General features: G+C 40.7%; 1 protein-coding gene across 27 annotated transcripts in view; it reads right to left on the bottom strand.

Moving 5' to 3' along the window:
* VTI1A (vesicle transport through interaction with t-SNAREs 1A) overlaps positions 1-17,338 on the bottom strand; it is a 381,817-nt gene that overhangs the window by 359,654 nt on the left and 4,825 nt on the right. For all 27 annotated transcript variants that reach the window (XR_008707242.1, XR_008707243.1, XM_055560772.1 and 24 more), the window contains exons 2-3: positions 12,470-12,528; positions 7,062-7,172 (exon numbers count right to left, since the gene is read on the bottom strand). Coding sequence is in view for 25 of the 27 variants with exons in the window: in XM_055560772.1 (XP_055416747.1) it covers positions 7,062-7,172; positions 12,470-12,528 (170 nt within the window). In the remaining 2 variants the exon portion in view is untranslated. The remainder of the gene's footprint in view (positions 1-7,061; positions 7,173-12,469; positions 12,529-17,338) is intronic.

Genomic DNA, 17,338 nt, shown 5'->3' with positions numbered 1-17,338 from the left:
AATAGAAGCGCCATTCTCTGATGTAGACAGCTCTGCACCGGGAGCTGGGCTAACAATCACATCACATAGCCTCCAAACGGGAGAAGGACAGCACTCGGGCACCACTGACCCGGGATAGAAGTGAACTTGATGTTGGGGCTGAAAAGCTCTACTTCTAACATTCTTTTACGATCTAATCCTCCACCCCAAATCCTGTAGTCTCTGTGTAACGTCTTAAAGAAAGTTCAGCTTTGTTACAAGAAAAAAGAAATATGCAACTATACACAGCCACCACAAGATGGCGCCAGCATCATAGTACATTATCAGATGCGAAAATGCATTCATCATCATTGGACACTCCACGTTCTCATCCTGGTACATCTCTTGCTCCTCTCTCTTTCTATTTACTGAGACTTGGTCAGATATTTTACACAATGTTAGTTTTTTTTATTGTTGTTTGTACAAGCTTAGGGATTTTGTTGTTGTTGTTGTTCGCTTGATTTTATTTTCTGAAGCAAACAATAATCTTAAACTTGAAAAAATCCTCAACTACATTATTTTTCCTCCTTTGAGCTGTTTCATTTTCCTAGGTATGACTGTGCCCTAGCTAAACTCATACCAATAATGAAGGGAGAAATTACAAGATGGCTTAAATACATGAATTTTAATTTTTTAAGTTGGAGAAGGAGATGGCAGCCCACTCCAGCACTCTTGCCTGGAAAATCCCATGGACAGAGGAGCCTAGAGGGCTGCAGTCCATGGGGTCGCGAAGAGTCGGACACAGCTGAGTGACTTCACTTTTCACTTTCATGCATTGGAGAAGGAAATGGCAACCCACTCCAGTGTTCTTGCCAGGAGAATCCAAGGGACGGGGGAGCCTGGTGGGCTGCTGTCTATGGGGTCGCACAGAGTCAGACATGATTGAAGTGACTTAGCAGCAGCAGCAGCAAATATTTGTGTGTGTGTGTGCCCAGTCACTAAGTTGTATTAGACTCTTTGTGACCCCATGGACTGTAGCCCACCAGACTCCTCTGTCCATGGGATTCCCCAGACAAGAATACTGGAGTTAGTTGCCATTTCCTACTCCAAGGGATCTTCCCGACTCAGGGATTGAACCTGGGTCTCCTGCATCTCCTGTGTTGGCAGGCAGGTTCTTTACCACAGAGCTACCTGAGAAGCCCCATAGCATGGCGGATGGAGCCCAAATGGAACACATCAGGTCTCTGAGCTGAGGAGGTACACGCTGGAGGTGGGGACTGCTGAGATGGGTGAAATTTAGCAGAGCAGTGGGAGAAGGAGCTCCAGAGATCTGTAAAGGTGTCCTGTTAAGTTAAGCTGAAAATGAACTTGCCTAAGCAGAGGCAAGAGGACGCACAGGGGACACGCATCAGGGAAGCATGGGTAGAATGGACATTCTGGAGGGCACACAGAGCAGGAGACAGAATTTTAAACAAGAGGGCGGAACGTGCACTGGATACTCCAGTCATTCAAATGGAACCCGAGAAAGGCACACCTCCAAAGTCAGGCTACTCTAGACACGTCCTAACAAAGTTAACGATAAGCCTTGAAGGGGTATATTAGCAAATCATCTGCTTGCCCAAATAAAGGACAACATTCTCTACAACATGCACTGTCGACAGGGGTGATATTATGCCCAGAGGCTAAAACTGGTACTTGGGAAGATATTGTTTAGTTGGTAAGTCTCGTCTGACTCTTCTGTGACCCCATGGACTGTAGCCCCTCCAGGGTCCTCTGTCTATGGAATTCTCCAGGCAAGAATACTGGAGTGGGTTGCCATCTCCTTCTCCAGGGGATCTTCCTGACCCTGAAATCAAACCCATGTCTCCAGTATTGGCAAGCGGATTCTTTACCACAGAACTACTAAGGAAGCCCACTTGGGAAGATGAAGAATTTTAAATATTACAAAGATTCATGGCCTTACAAAGGACCACATTACATGAACAGATATTCAGATACACAGTATATTCATGGTATTAAAATTTCCTGGGGGATAGAGGAGCAATTAGAAAAAAGTCTTAAAAAGTTCCTTAGTGGGGTGAGAACAACAACAAAAAAATGATTGAGAGGCACTACTCCACAGGAAAACAACAAATTGCAGGCTTTTTAACAAAGATCCACAGTATCAAATACATACTAATAAAATTACTAGACATGCAAAGAAACAATGGAAGAGAACAGAAAGCCTAGAAGTTGACCTGAATTTGATTCAGCATGCAATGAGAACTCTGTAGAATTTTGTGGAACAGTGTGACATATTCAGATCAAGGTGTTAGAAAGATCATTCCAGAGTGGAGAGAAGGATGGTTTAGGTTGGGAGAAGAATAGAAGAAGAAAAGGCTACTACAACCATCCAGATTGAGAAACATGAAGGCTTCCAGTGGTGGTGATGAAAGCAGGAAATACTTAAGTGAGAGGATTGTTAACTCTCAGTGACCAACTAGATGTGCAAGAAGATAAAGAGGGAAAAATTAAAGCTCATGCTGAAATGACTAGCATTGTCAAATTTAAGGTTTAAAGGACCCTGGATTAGCAGTGCCCAGTAAATAGTAAGGAATATTACTTTAGAGCTGGAGGGAGGTCTCAGTGAGAAATGCAAGAGAATATAATATAGCTGTGGTCACTGAAGTCACAGGAGTGATAACATAGGAGTGAGACAGAGGGGTAAGTGGAGAAGAAGCCTGAAGAGTCCAGGCAGCTGAAGGATGGGCACAGGAGGAAGAAGGGCCAGAAAAAAGAAAGTAAGCAGGCAATGGAGCTGAAGAAAAAAGTGCTGAGTTGTCCTCTGCCTTTCCCCACTGGCATAGATAGATGTTCCCCCAAGGTCTTGATATTACAAGGGCCATGAGAGAACGTCTCCATTTGCAATAAACATTGCAGATAAAAGAGGAAAGACCATCTCTACTACTCTTTCTTGGGATTCAATACTTCTAGACATATCAGTATAACAAAGTAATCCAACATCTTTAAGAAGATATTTTTTGTTCCATTAAAAAATAAAAGAATTAAATGTAAGAAGAAAATAAGAGTCAAAAGGGAATGTAAATATCTTCTACATTCTATTCAAATACCTCATGTGACAAAATATGGTAAAGTGGACACAAATGTAAAACAGGAGGCAAAGGACCTCTTACTTCTCAAAGCCCTAGAATCACTTCCAATCAAGACAGAGGAAAAGCCAAGGTCTTTACTACTCCTACAATGCCCTTAGTGATCATTCTTCTGTCTCCCTCTATAACCACATGCACCCCTCTCTCTCCCCGACTCAAGCAGAGAACACCCAAGCAAAAAGTCACAACAGCCCTGCTAGTCACTATCAACTCACTCACCTTATTTATCAAATTTAACACTATCTGAAATTAAGATATATGCATTTACTTGCTTCTCATCATCCCCACTACAATATAAATTCCATACGAGCAAGAACTTGATCTCTTAATCATGGCTTTTTTCCCCAGCACCCAGGACACTGCCTGATTACTACAGCGCTCGAGAAAGATCTCTTGAGGACTTCCCTGGTGGTCCAGTGGGTTAAGAACCTGCCTGCCAATGCAGGGGATGTGGGTTCGATCCCTGGTCTAAGAAGAGTCCGCACGCAGCGGGGCAACTGAGCCCGTGTGCCACAACTACTGAGCTTGTGCTCTAGAGCCTGCGGCTCCAGAGCCTGCACATCTAGAGGCTGTACTCTGCAACAGGAGCAGCCACTGCAATGAGAAGCCCACGCACCACGACTAGAGAGTGGCCCTCACTCGCCGCAACTCGAGAAAGCCAATGCGCACCAACAAAGACCCAGCACAGCCAAAAATAAAGGGAAGAAAAAAAAAGATTTGTTAAATGAAATCCGTGATCAAGTTGAACCTCTTTGTTCCATCATGTGTAAACTGGGGATAGTAATCCACAGCTGTTCTATCTACTCTTTATACAACTAAATGAATAGTGCATGGTAAAGCACTTTATAAACTGAATCACATACAAGGCGGTGATGGTGGTGGTGGTGGTGAAGGATGTTTCCTGACACAGTAGAAGGGAACTGTGTGGCAAATATACACATAAACACAAGAATCTTAATGATCACCCAGAGAATAAATGTTTAGTTCATAGTTAGTTGCTCATTCCATTTTTCTTTATAACAGAAAATACACCTGAGAAACGTTTACCTATGTGATATCCAAATACCTGGAAGGACTCTACTCAAGATTGCAGTCGTTAGGAAAGAAATTCTTAACACTGAGTTAGCTGACTTAGAAGCCATAAAAGCAACTTAACTTCTGAGAAAAAAGTAAGAAGAAAAGATTAAAACTAAATTTAGTGTTGCAGTGCAGTGAAGTTGCTCAGTCGTGTCCAACTCTTTGTGACCCCATGGGCTGTAACCCGCCAGGCTCCTCCATTTGTGAGATTTTCCAGGCAAGAATACTGAAGTGGGTTGCCATTTCCTTCTCCAAATTTAGTGTTATGGGTTGAATCATGTCCCCCCACTTCATGTGTTGAAGTCTAACCCTTAACACTTCAGAATGTGACTGTACATGGAGATGGGGGTTTTTTAAGAGTTAAATGAAATAAAATGAGGCCATTGGGGCGAGCCTTAATCTAATACAACTGGTCTCTGTATGAGAAGAAGAAATTAGAACACAAACACATACAGAAAACACAAGGAGAAGACGGCCATCCACAAGCTACCGAGAGAGGCCTCATAAGAAACAAACCTTACAACACCGTGATTTTGGACTTCTAGAGTTGGACACGACCGAGCGACTTCACTTTCACTTTTCACTTTCATGCATTGGAGAAGGAAATGGCAACCCACTCCAGTGTTCTTGCCTGGAGAATCCCAGGGACGGGGGAGCCTGGTGGGCTGCCGTCTGTGGGGTCGCACAGAGTCGGACATGACTGAAGTGACTTAGCAGCAGCAGCAGCAGACTCCAGAACTTCAAGAAGACACATTTTTGTTGTTTAAGCCACCCAGTTTGGGGTACATTGTATGGCAATGCTAGCAGACTAATATGCTTAGTTGTTTTACAAACCAAGAGAAGAAAATCTTTGGAAAAACACTTCATAAAGATGAGCTAAACAAACTAAAATAATCCTTATACATATTTATTTTACTTGAATCACTTATATTAAAACATTAACTTTAATTAGAACTAAGTACAATTTTAGGTTATCAGATTCTTAAATCAATCCAATTTTCTCATCATCTGTCACATTGTTGCTAAGGGAACCTATCTTTTACAAGCAGGGAAAGTTTTATCTAGTACAAAGCGCAGAAGCGAGGCAGTTACATTTCTTTCCTGAATTTAGGCCCATCGTGGATTCTGATTTTTCTTTTTAATTAATAGGCGTGCAACTTAAAAAGTAATTGCATCAGAGTCATTGACATACCCCGACTCAGCTTCTCAGGCAACTACCCATGATAACGTAAAACAAATATGCAAAACTGCAAGTCACCCCACTTCCAGACTCCAGGTAAAATTCTCATGAGACTCAGTACCACTGGTCTTGTAGTGGGAGGGTACACTATGGTCCAGGAGATGTGGCTTCCAAAAGTGAAACAGCTAGGGAGGAAACACAGGCAGAAGGGTCCTTACAAATTCTCAACTTTCTTTATAAATTTGGACCCCAGGGTCGGAAATACAGTCGGTTTATATGCCCACACCTGACTCCTGTCGCTCACAGTATGGTAAGCTCAGATCTTTCTTTATCTACACTTTTTTAAATTTTAATTTTTAATTGTGGTAAAATACATATAATATAAAATGTACCATATTCACCAATGTTAAGTGTATAGTTCAATGTGGTGAAATATATTCACATGGCTGAGCAACCAATTTTTACAGCTTTTCATGCCGCAAAACTGAAATTCTACAGCCATGAAACAGTAGCTGCCCGGTTCCCTTCCCCTCAGCGCTTGGCAATCTACTTTCTACTTTAAGTGCCTCATTTAAGTGGAAACGAAATATTTGTCCTTTGTGACTGGCTTATTTCACTTACCATAATGTTCTCAGTGTTCATCCTTGCCATAACTATGTCAGAATGTCCTGCATTTTTAAGGCTGCCTTAATAGTCCACTGTATGCACACACCACATTGTGTTCATGCACTCACCTGTGAACGCACACTACGGGGCTTCCCTGGTGGCTCAGAGGGTAAAGCATCTGCCTGCAGTGCAGGAGACCGGGGTTCGATTCCTGGGTCAGGAAGATCCCCTGGAGAAGGAAATGGCAACCCACTCCAGAATTCTTGCCTGGAGAATCCCATGGACAGAGGAGCCTGGTAGGCTACAGTCCATGGGGTCACAAAGAGTCGGACATCAGACACGACTGAGCGACTTCATTTCTTTCTTTCTTTCTATCTGGGTTGCTTCCATCTTTGGGTATTGCCACAATAACACAATATCTTCAAGATCCTGCTTTCAATTTTCTGGAGTATATACCCAGAAGTGGAATTGCTCGCCTGTATCTTTCTGTTCCTATTACCTACTAATTATTAACAATTTTAATGTCAATATCTTTAAATTTATATTCTTAAATTTGCTAGTGGTGGGTGGAGTTCAAAGTCAGATAAAAAGGAAGAGAAAGCTAAATATTCTCATAAGACACTCACTACAAAGGACCCCCTTATATAAATTATTAATTGAGATCCTGGAGGGGAGAAGTGTAATATATCCTTTTAAAACTCTGGTAATAAAGGCTATGAAGTCTATCTTAGAAAAACATGTCCCTGAAGTCCATCCATGAACAATTCAGCTTAAAACCCGCAAACTCTGAAAGGCCCCAAATCAGATTTCAAAATTCTGATAAATGCTAAATATCAATAAATACCATCCAAACTCAAAAACCACATGACATGGGTCTATTTTGTGAGTCAGGAATCCAACATACCTTCAAGTCCATCATTAGCCAGCCCTACAAGCAAAACAATGGAAGCCGTTGCATGTCTTTGGCACGAGCTCCTAAAGACGATGCATTTAGTGCTGACTAACGTGTGTGGGGGAAGCAATAAAAAAAAAAAGGTGTGACAATCACTGTAAAGATTGGCAAGTATAATAAAGGATCGAATCTGACTCACGAAATCTGTTTCGAGTTTTCCCATCTCTTGCTTGTAGCTTCTCATCCTGTTGCTGTACATTCCTCGACTTTGGGGAGGTATCTCTCGGACTTCCAAATCCATCTGTTCCAGCTGGAAGGGTGAGAGAAAACCATGGTTTAAACCATCTGCTTACTCTTCACAATGACTTGACGTTGAGAGCTGAAAGGATTTAATTCCAAGTCCTCATTTTACAGCTTGAGGAGCGAGGCCCAGGGAGCAAACTGCCTGTGGTCAAGTGAACACTGGGACCACTTCTGTGCTCCATTTTTGTTAAGGTCAATAAACAGTCACTGAGGACTTGCCGAGTGACACACGGAGTGCCAAAGTGTTTACTCTGTCAAGAATTTTTAAAACCACGTGCATTAAGCCAAACGCCCTCTGTGAGAATGATTTTACTGTCTGTGGAGTATCCTGTCATCCAACCCAAACTGGTCTGGTCTTCCGACCTCAAACCACTAGGACTATGAGAAGATACACCAAACCATGATTTCTACAGTTACTCAGTTGTTTGGTGAAAATTCTCCTGGAAAGTCTTCTGATTAGGATACAACCAATATGTGATCGTGACCTCCAACCTCATACTTTATAACCAGGTGGATATGGAGCTAAATGGATATAGTAACATATTAAATTACACAAAGCTCAGTGAAATCACAGCAGGGCACTTTATAACAACCTGGATACAACACATGAGCATTTCATGGGAGGCAATACTGAAATAGTATGATGATTAAGAAAACAGGCTTTCAAGTCAGACACCTGTGTTCACATCACAGGCTCCACTGCTCACTAGTCATGCAAGCTTGGACAGGCTTCTTAACTTCTCTGGGTCTCACTTGTCTCATTTCTAAAAAATAGTATGTCTTTTAATAGACAACTATAAAGATTAAACAGGGTAATTCCTATAATGTGCTTAGAACAGTGTCTTTTACTTGGTAATTACTCAACTAATGTGAATAATAGGAGTGGTGATCACCGATGATGAAACAGAAAGACAGCAAGCATGATGTAAGGTATCAAAGATAGCTTATTTCTACTTGGCATTAAAAAATAAAAACCAACAACTACAAATTGGCTCAGGTCATGTCTAATAAACTCACATCCAAAAATGTTGTCAGATATTTTGCCTCTTAAAGCAAATAGCCCTAATAAATTATTTCCATAAACACTGCACACTTGGCACTAATACAGCTCTTACTTGTCTGAGTAAAAATAGTAGAACTCAGATAAACAAAATTTTTTAAAAATGTTTCAATTCACAGTCTTCAATTTTTATAAGGGGAAAAGAGTTTTCATTAGCCTTGATTTAAGTAGTAACCATTTAAATTATTGCCATGTCTCAGCATAAATATGAAGCACCAATAAATCAGTTACTCAGCAACACAATTATTTAGAGCACTTCTCTGAAATCATCATTAAGAACGGAGTTTTAGAAAGGTTGAGCAGGATCATCCAGACAAATAACTGCAAAAGCACATGTAAGAGAAAATCTGAGTGTTAACTACATTTTTGTTTCAGTCATTTTATAAGGACATTCTAATTAAAAGTAGGACTTTATTGTTTTGGGCTCCAAAATCACTGCAGATGGTGACTGCAGCCATGACATTAAAAGACGCTTACTCCTTGGAAGGAAAGTTATGACCAACCTAGATAGCATATTCAAAAGCTATCAAAAGAGACATTACTTTGCCAACAAAGGTCCGTCTAATCAAGGCTATGGTTTTTCCTGTGGTCATGTATGGATGTGAGAGTTGAACTGTGAAGAAGGCTGAGCGCCGAAGAATTAATGCTTTTGAACTGTGGTGTTGGAGAAGACTCTTGAGAGTCCCTTGGACTGCAAGGAGATCCAACCAGTCCATTCTGAAGGAGATCAGCCCTGGGATTTCTTTGAAAGGAATGATGCTAAAGCTGAAACTCCAATACTTTGGCCACCTCATGCGAAGAGTTGACTCATTGGAAAAGACTCTGATGCTGGGAGGGATTGGGGGCAGGAGGAGAAGGGGACGACAGAGGATGAGATGGCTGGATGGCATCACTGACTCGATGGGTGTCAGTCTGAGTGAACTCCAGGAGTTGGTGATGGACAGGGAGGCCTGGCGTGCTGCGATTCATGGGGTCACAAAGAGTTGGACACGACTGAGCGACTGAACTGAACTGAACTGAACTGAAGACAAAGAAAAAGGAAACATACAACAAACACTTGAAATGAAACCAGAAACAAGAGTAATACTACTAGTTTTATATTATCACAGCATTCACATAGCCAGTGTCAACTGGAAGACACGGTAATTATGAGACATGCAGTGTCCAGGAGATTAATACAAATTGTTCAGCAGAAATACAACTAATCCTAACAAGTAAAATCATAATGAAGTTCTTTTCCTAGGGTCCTCATCAAAAACACAGTATATAATGATGTGTGTCCTTAATAAGGATGCCATCAGAATTAAGTCAGCTGCCTAGACATGTTAAACAAACAGAAACACTTATCTAAGACAAAACTCTTCATATTAGTAACAACTGGAGATGACCCTAAGTTCCACAGGGGTATAACCATGTTTTACAGTTATTGGTATAGTGAAACTTTGGTTATTAGGAAAGAAGCTTTCTAACATCATCATGTAAATCAGTGTCTCCAAAAGGCAAACCAATGAACTGAAACATACATTTTGATGGCAAAGACAAACAAAAACCCTGCTACTAAGAACTTAACAACAAGCTAAGAAATTAACCCAAGATCCAAAGAATTGACCACTTGTACTTCCCTGGTGGCTCAGTGGTAAAGAATCTGCTTGCAATGCAGGAGACCCAGGTTTGATCCCTGGGAAGATTGGGAAGATCCCCTGGAGAAGGACATGACACCCCCTCCAGTATTCTTGCCTGGAGAATCCCATGGGCAGGGGAGACTGGTGGGCTGCAGTCCAAGGATTTGCAAGGAGTCGGACACGACTGAGTGAGTAAGCACGCACTATGCATGGTGAGCATACCAACCAGAAGGAAGAAGCATCTCGGTTGGCAGCTATGGCGTACAGAAGTTCAGTCTTCGTACATGAAGGCCAGGAAGCCGGAGGAAAACAGTTGATTGTAAAAAAGGAAGGAAAGAGAAAAGAATTTGGAAAAAAACAAACAAAAAACAACTTTCAAAACAGAAGCAAACATGCGAGTCTGAGGAGTTAGAATAAAGCTGCTCCTGCAGAGACAGTGAGATTAGAAGTAACTCTTACAGAGTGTGGGCTTCCCGGATAGCTCAGCTGGTAAAGAATCCACCTGTAATTCAGGAGACCCAAGTTCGATTTCTGGGTCAGGAAGATCCAGTATTCTTCAGCTTCCCTAATGGCTCAGCTGGTAAAGAATCCGCCTGTAAAGTGGGAGACCTGGGTTTGATCCCTGGGTTGGGATGATCCCCTGGAGAAGGTCAAGGCTACCCACTCCAGTATCCTGGCTTGGAGAATTCCAGGGAATGTACAGTCTGTGGGGCCACAAAGAGTTGGACACTACTGAGTGACTTTCACTTTCACTTTTACAGGGTATGGAATGCACAGGCGTTCTGACAGTTAGAAAAGAACTGGAGATGGGCAAGATGGAGCAGCAGCTCTGCAACTTGCTGCCTGAGCACTCATAGACATGAAAGGAAGTGTCTGTGGTGTAATGGGGAGCCACAATCACCTACTCCTCAGAACCCCCCACCTGTCTTGAGCAGCAGGCCTGCTGTATATGGCCCTGCTCCTCAGGCAAATTAGCTTGGAGTGCCACCCCTTAGAGTCCTTTGGAGACATTCATCATGCCGCAAGGCAACTTAAGAGTCTAAGAAAGTTCTATAGAAAAATATCGCTGTTGTCAATGTTTAGTTGCTCAGTCATGTTCAACTCTTTTGCAACCCCATGGACTGCAGCCTGCCAGCCTCCTCTGTCCATGAGATTCTCCAGGCAAGAATACTGGAGTGGTTTGCCATTTCCTTCTCCAGAGGATATTCCCAACCCAGGGATCGAACCCACGTCTCATGCACTGAATTGCATTACAGGCGGATTCTTTACTCCTGAGCCACCAGAGAAGCTCAGAAAAATATTGGGTTGGCCTAAAACATTCATTCAGGTTTTTCTATAACATCTTATGAAAATACGTGAATGAATTTTTTGGCCAAACCAATAATAACCAAAAAAAGACCCATAATTAGAGAATTCTGTTTAAGCTACAGTTTGCAAACTTGTTTGAACAGGCAACACCAGTTAACAGAAACACACTTTGGGAAACTGTAGTAACTATATCAGTACTGAAGGAACACCAAGTGGTACCCTCCAGTATGGAGAAAAGCAACACCTCATTTAGGACCACAACGCAGGAACAAGACGAATCATACCTGCAATACCAGTCTTTGAAATCCCAAATTAGGACACAATATATTTCAATACTTTTTGTTACTTGATTTGAGAATTTATTAGTATCAAAAAGTGGTGGCTAAGTTAAAGCTCTGCGTTTAGCATACCTAAGTCCAAATCCTTACAGAAGCACTAACTGGGTGTGGGACCACAGACAAGTTAATTAATCTTTCTAAGCCTCAGTTTTCCCATCTACAAAATGGGAGTAATGATGTTCCTCTGTGTATCTCTCACACTTCTACATGTCTTGCTGCAACACCAAGAATGCAAGGCCCTGATCACTCTTTTCCCAGGCAGTGAGCAATCTGGGGGTCGGAAACAATGTGTGCCTTGGGGCAAAGACCAGGCTTGCTTACAGGCTGCTACAAAGCGGTATCCTTCCCAAGCCCCGTGTTTCTCTCCAATAAGATAATCCACTGACGTGTAGGCATTTTTCTAGGCAAACATGCACAGCCCCTTGGCAACTGGGGCTCAGGGAACTGACACAAGCCTGCTGAAATTTTGGCAGCAGGTTTTGCTGTGAGTAATAAAAGTCTTTTGTCTCTGACGTAGGAATCTAATGTCTTCTATCAGCATCCTTGAGATTGTGGTAATAAGCTCACTTGTGAGTGGACAAGTAGGGAAAAGCTCGATCCTTAACAGTTTTTGACAAACAGTCCCTGTCTCATAAAGATTTTGTAAAAATTAAATAATATAAAGCAAATAACATGCTTAACCCATGTCTGGTACCTAATACACTTTTAACCAGGGTCAGCTATTTTTAGCTATTATGAAAGGTACTATGAAGTGATAAAAATTCCAAGTGGGCATTTAATGAATTACCTTTATTAAGAGGAATAAAATGCCAAGAAGCTATTAAATTCTCTCCAATGTAGACACTGATGAATTCTTAATCATGAGCGCTTAATCAGGTATGCTTCACATTTCTACAATGAATAAATGAAGCTTAGAGGAAGGCATCAGGTTAAATGGCTCTGGTAGTGTTTTAAATGTTACTAAGTCTGTACATACCAGTTCTTTTGCTTCTTCGAGCTGCTTCTCCACGTTTGCAACCATCTGCTTCTTCTCATCTGAAACAAACAATAACATCAAGGAATTGCTAAGGTTACAGATAAACTTAATATTTAAAAACTTCTATTTTTAGATATCTTTTTTTCCTTTTTGATCAACCAGAGTAAAGGATTAGCATATCAGGCAAATGGCCATATCCTTCTTTGGTGGGTTAGGAAACACTGTAAGAAACTGATTCTAGGCAATCTGGAAATACATAATCCTGTAGAGTACTGAAGAGATGCTGTAACATTTTTAAGAAAAAACAAAAATTATTTTGCTCTTTAGAAGAGACTGTGTCAACAACAGATTTAGAGGTGGCATGAGGAATCTACAAACTCATGAATTCAATAAATTGGGAATAATGTACTCATGAGTACAACTTAAAAAATCACATATTAAAAAAAATTCATATATAACAACAAAAACCCACAAACTAAAAAACCAAAAGTGACATATAATAATTCCTAAAACTGAGCAAGATCTTACCATCCTTTAAAAAATTGTGCTCTCCTTAAGAGTTGATTGCAATGGAAGAAATATTTGAAGTCACAACTACTGATTCTAAACCCCAAACCATTATCTACTTATGGTTATGGGATCTTGGGTAAGAAAGAGTTTTTAGCTGAGACTTGGTATATACTCTCTAAACTGGAAATTAAATACATCTACTGGACTCTTTTTAGCTCAAATAAGTTGATGCAAGAGGAATTACTCCTAATTTGTGAAGTGCTAAATATCTACATGTGATTTCTTCAAATCGTACCACAATCAAGCTATAACCCAACCACAACTCTCCATTCTAGGAGAGACATGTTCTAGCAGACACTTTTGGAAAAATTATCCTTACCCCCATTCCAAGTCTATCAGCCCATTTATTTCTCCCCAGAAATCACCAGCTCTTTGAAGTTTTTTCTAACCCAACAGAAGAATTAACTACTGGCTCTTATAGAAAATTCCTGTATCTCTTACATAATCCTCATGATTTATCTCTCACACTCACAGGTCTGATTTATCTTCTACTTTGGAGGCTCTGGGAAGACAGGAACCATGTCCTAGTTCTACAGTCTAGTGCTGAGCCTGATGTATAATCAGTTCTCAAATCATGGTAGTAAAATGAATAAATGGTGCAGTGAGTACAAGAATTTACCAAAGAAGCTATGCTACCAACCATGCTGGTTTCACTTTCGCCATTTAATCCCTCTTCCCCCATTTAATCTTCCAGAAATGTGGCTCTGGTTGAATCATTTGAGCCTGGAAGTCAAGGCCCTCCACATTCCAGACCCAAGCAACTTTTCCAACTGGATTTCCAACTACTAGCTCTCTAGTATGTGCACTGCATGCTATCCATTACTAGCCAAGCAAATTTTATTCCCTGAGCTAAGCCTTTGTTCAAGATACTAATTAGGTTCTTTGGCTGAATACAATAGAATTGATTCTGGCTAACCTAAGCCAAAAATAGAATTTATTAGAATAATTCAAGGTGACTCACAGGGTCTCATCACATCATGGCAAATAGAGGGGGGAAAAGTAGAAGCAGTGACAGATTTTCTTTTCTTGGGCTCCAAAACCACTGCAGATGGTTGCAGTCATGTAATTAAAAGATGCTTGCTCTTCGGAAGAAAAGCTATGACAAACTTAGCATATTAAAAAGCAGAGACATCACTTTGTTGACAAAGGACCATATAGTTAAAGCTATGGTTTTTCCAGCAGTCATGTATGGATGTGAGAGTTGGACCACAAAGAAGGCAGAGCGCCGAAGAACTGATGCTTTTGAATTGTGGTGCTGGAGAAGACTCTTGAGAGTCCCTTGGACTGCAAGGAGATCAAACCAGTCAATCCTAAAGGAAATCAACTCTGAATAGTCATTGGAAAGACTGATGCTAAAGCTGAAGCTCCAATACTTTGGCCACCTGATGCAAACAGCCGACTCATCAGAAAAGACCCTGATGTTAAGAAAGACTGAAGGCAAAAGGAGAAGGGAGCAGCAGCAGATATGTTTAGATAGCATCACCGACTCAATGGACATGCGTTTGAGCAAACTCCAGGAGATAGTGGAGGATAGAAGAGCATGGCATGTTGCAGTCCTTTGGGCTGCAAACAGACACGAAATACTGACTGAATAAAAAGAACAAAGAATCAGTGGAAAAGGTGAGTTCCCAAGCTCAGGGAGGACAGTACCTTGGTGGCACAGAGAACCAAGGGAGCAGGAATTTACTGACAGTCTCTGCAGAAGCAGAGTCCAAATTCCAATTTCTGGCGAAAATTCACTGACTGTCTTCCCTTGAGTAAGGTATTTTCTTCTTGACCTGGACAGGGCATGACAGCCTGTCAGTTCCACCAAGACTGGGTTTAGAGAATTTCTCAAAGGAAAATTGAGGAGATGCTCTCAGAAGATAGAACAGAGCATTCTGGGCCTTTGGAAGCAGCAGATGCCCACTGTATCCACTTCCTGCAACTCATTTAGTCTTTCCCCTTTTCCGTCTGCTGAATCCCACTACCCTTCCAGGTGACCTCCCAGGGCATGATCTTATCACCTCTGAATTCCTAGACCTCCGTGCTCTACCCTAGCATCCCTGATGGCCATTAGTAATTGGTTCCCTTCAGCCTCATTTCCAGCTCCTTGAAGGCAGGGACCACTCTCCACACATCTTTGTCCTATTCTGTATTTAGCACAGAGCGTTGTACATGGTGGGCGTGCACTGTGTGTTCACTGAATGAACCCACGAGTCTTATAATTCAGCAACATTTGTTACTCACAGAGAATAAGAAAAATTGTAAAAGATCATCATATAGTCCAGTTGCTTTTAAACATGGCTGCTCTATTTCATATTCAGTGCTCCCATTTAATTTAGTTTATGTTTTCCAACTTCTCTATCTCATTTTTTGTTGTTCTTTCTCAAGCCTTTATCAAACGTAGTAGAAAAGCTTTTGTATACATACATACACACATATATATATAGTACATATAATCTATATATATTTTAGAAACCTTATGAATGTTTGTCTAGCTAAAATATTTACAACATTTTGGTTCCACTTGTTTGACCAAGTATGAATAGGATAGGATGCTAGATTTCTAATTTATATTCACCCAAAACTTTGATGTAGTTCCATTTATTTTGGCATCTAGTATTACTCCTAAAAGTCTAGAAAGTTTATTACCTCAGTGACTTAAAAAATTTTTTTGAATGAGGCTTGAAACTTCTAATCCAATTCTGAGAATATAAAGAAATGTTATATTGTAAAAAACAACAAACAGGAAACTGATATGCAATATAGAATTATTAACTAAAGTACAGATTCTGTTCAAATTTCACACACACACACACACACACACACACACACACAAACGAGAAAAAGAAAGAAAAATTGTATCAGTGAGGACTGGGGCAAATCTTCCTACTTAGAATGGCAAGTTTCCCTTTATGAAAGAAATAATTAAGACAAACCCATTATAGAACGATTCATGTGAATAAAGAACTGGAGTTGGAGACATTAATATAACTCATGTTTAGCTTATTATATAAATGGCCTCATACACAAAACCTTATCAGTAAGTATATATACATGAGTTAGCACACACACATTTTTCTTTGCTGTGTCAGCTAAAAGGGTCTAGAAGTAATAAAACCTCAGTACCAGTGTGCGTACCTAGTGTCCAGATCTTGGTTTCTAACACCATTTTTCAATAAAAGGAAAGAGACTCCTTGGAGAAACAGCTGCTGATTCAAGGACTGGTATACGAAAAATACAGGATGATTCTGGAGTATCTTATAATATCAGAAAGTAAGAAAACGAGAGGGAAAAAACCCCCACTGATGGGCATATATCAAAATGACACAAAAGCCGGCTGGAAGGAATACCAATGGTCAAAGCTGCAATCATCTGAGCAGCAAAATAAAGTGGTATTGGAATACAACACAAAGTATAAATGAGTCTGTGCATATAAATGACTGAATTAACAAGTGGAGGAGAACAGACAAATCTCTCTAGAAGAATCATACAGAAGAATTCCAAATAATTTACATAAATTCTCAGCCTTCAAGGGGATGAAGCATGATCCCCTACTCCGTAAGTGTGGGCTATGCATATGATTTCCTTCTAAGAATATGGAAAAGAGGGAAAAGAGTAACTTTACAGTAGGGAAACCTGACAAATACTACCTTAGCCAGGTGGTCAAAGTTAATATCAAGACTGCTAAGTTCCCTTACAGTGTGAATTCTTGACATGATGTGATGAAAACGGTGGTTTACCTCTGTGGTCTTCCTCTCAAAAACTTATAACCCTAGTCTGATGATGAGAAAAACATCTGTCAAATCCCAACTGAGGGACATTCTATAAAACAGTTGGTCAGTATGCCTCTAAACTGTAACGTCATCAAAAACAAAGAAAGGGCTGTCAAACTGTCACAACTAAGAGGAACCTGAGGAGTCATGACTACTACAAATGATTTGTAGTACCCTGGACCGGACCCTAGAATAGTAAAAAGACACTAGATTGGGGGAAAAAAATGAAGGAAATTGGATAAAGTATGGACTTCAGTTAATAACAAGTAGCAACGCAGGTCCACTGGCGGCAAGAAATGTATCATATTAATATAAGAAGTTAACAATAGAGGAAACTGGACGTGGACTACACAGGAATTCTCTGTATTATTTTTGTGATTTCTCTGTAAACCTAAACCTGTTCTAAAATTAAACATTTTTTAAAAAATCAATGAAGCTATCCCTTGCAGTACACGTGTGTATGCGTGCTCAGCTGCTTCAGCCATGTTCAACTTTTTGTGACCCCATGGACTGCAGCCCACCAGGGTCCTCTGTCCATGGG

Source organism: Bubalus kerabau, chromosome 22, assembly GCF_029407905.1.
Source record: "Bubalus kerabau isolate K-KA32 ecotype Philippines breed swamp buffalo chromosome 22, PCC_UOA_SB_1v2, whole genome shotgun sequence".
NCBI classification, from domain to species: Eukaryota; Metazoa; Chordata; class Mammalia; order Artiodactyla; family Bovidae; genus Bubalus; species Bubalus kerabau.
This window is presented reverse-complemented; position numbering and strand designations above follow the sequence as displayed.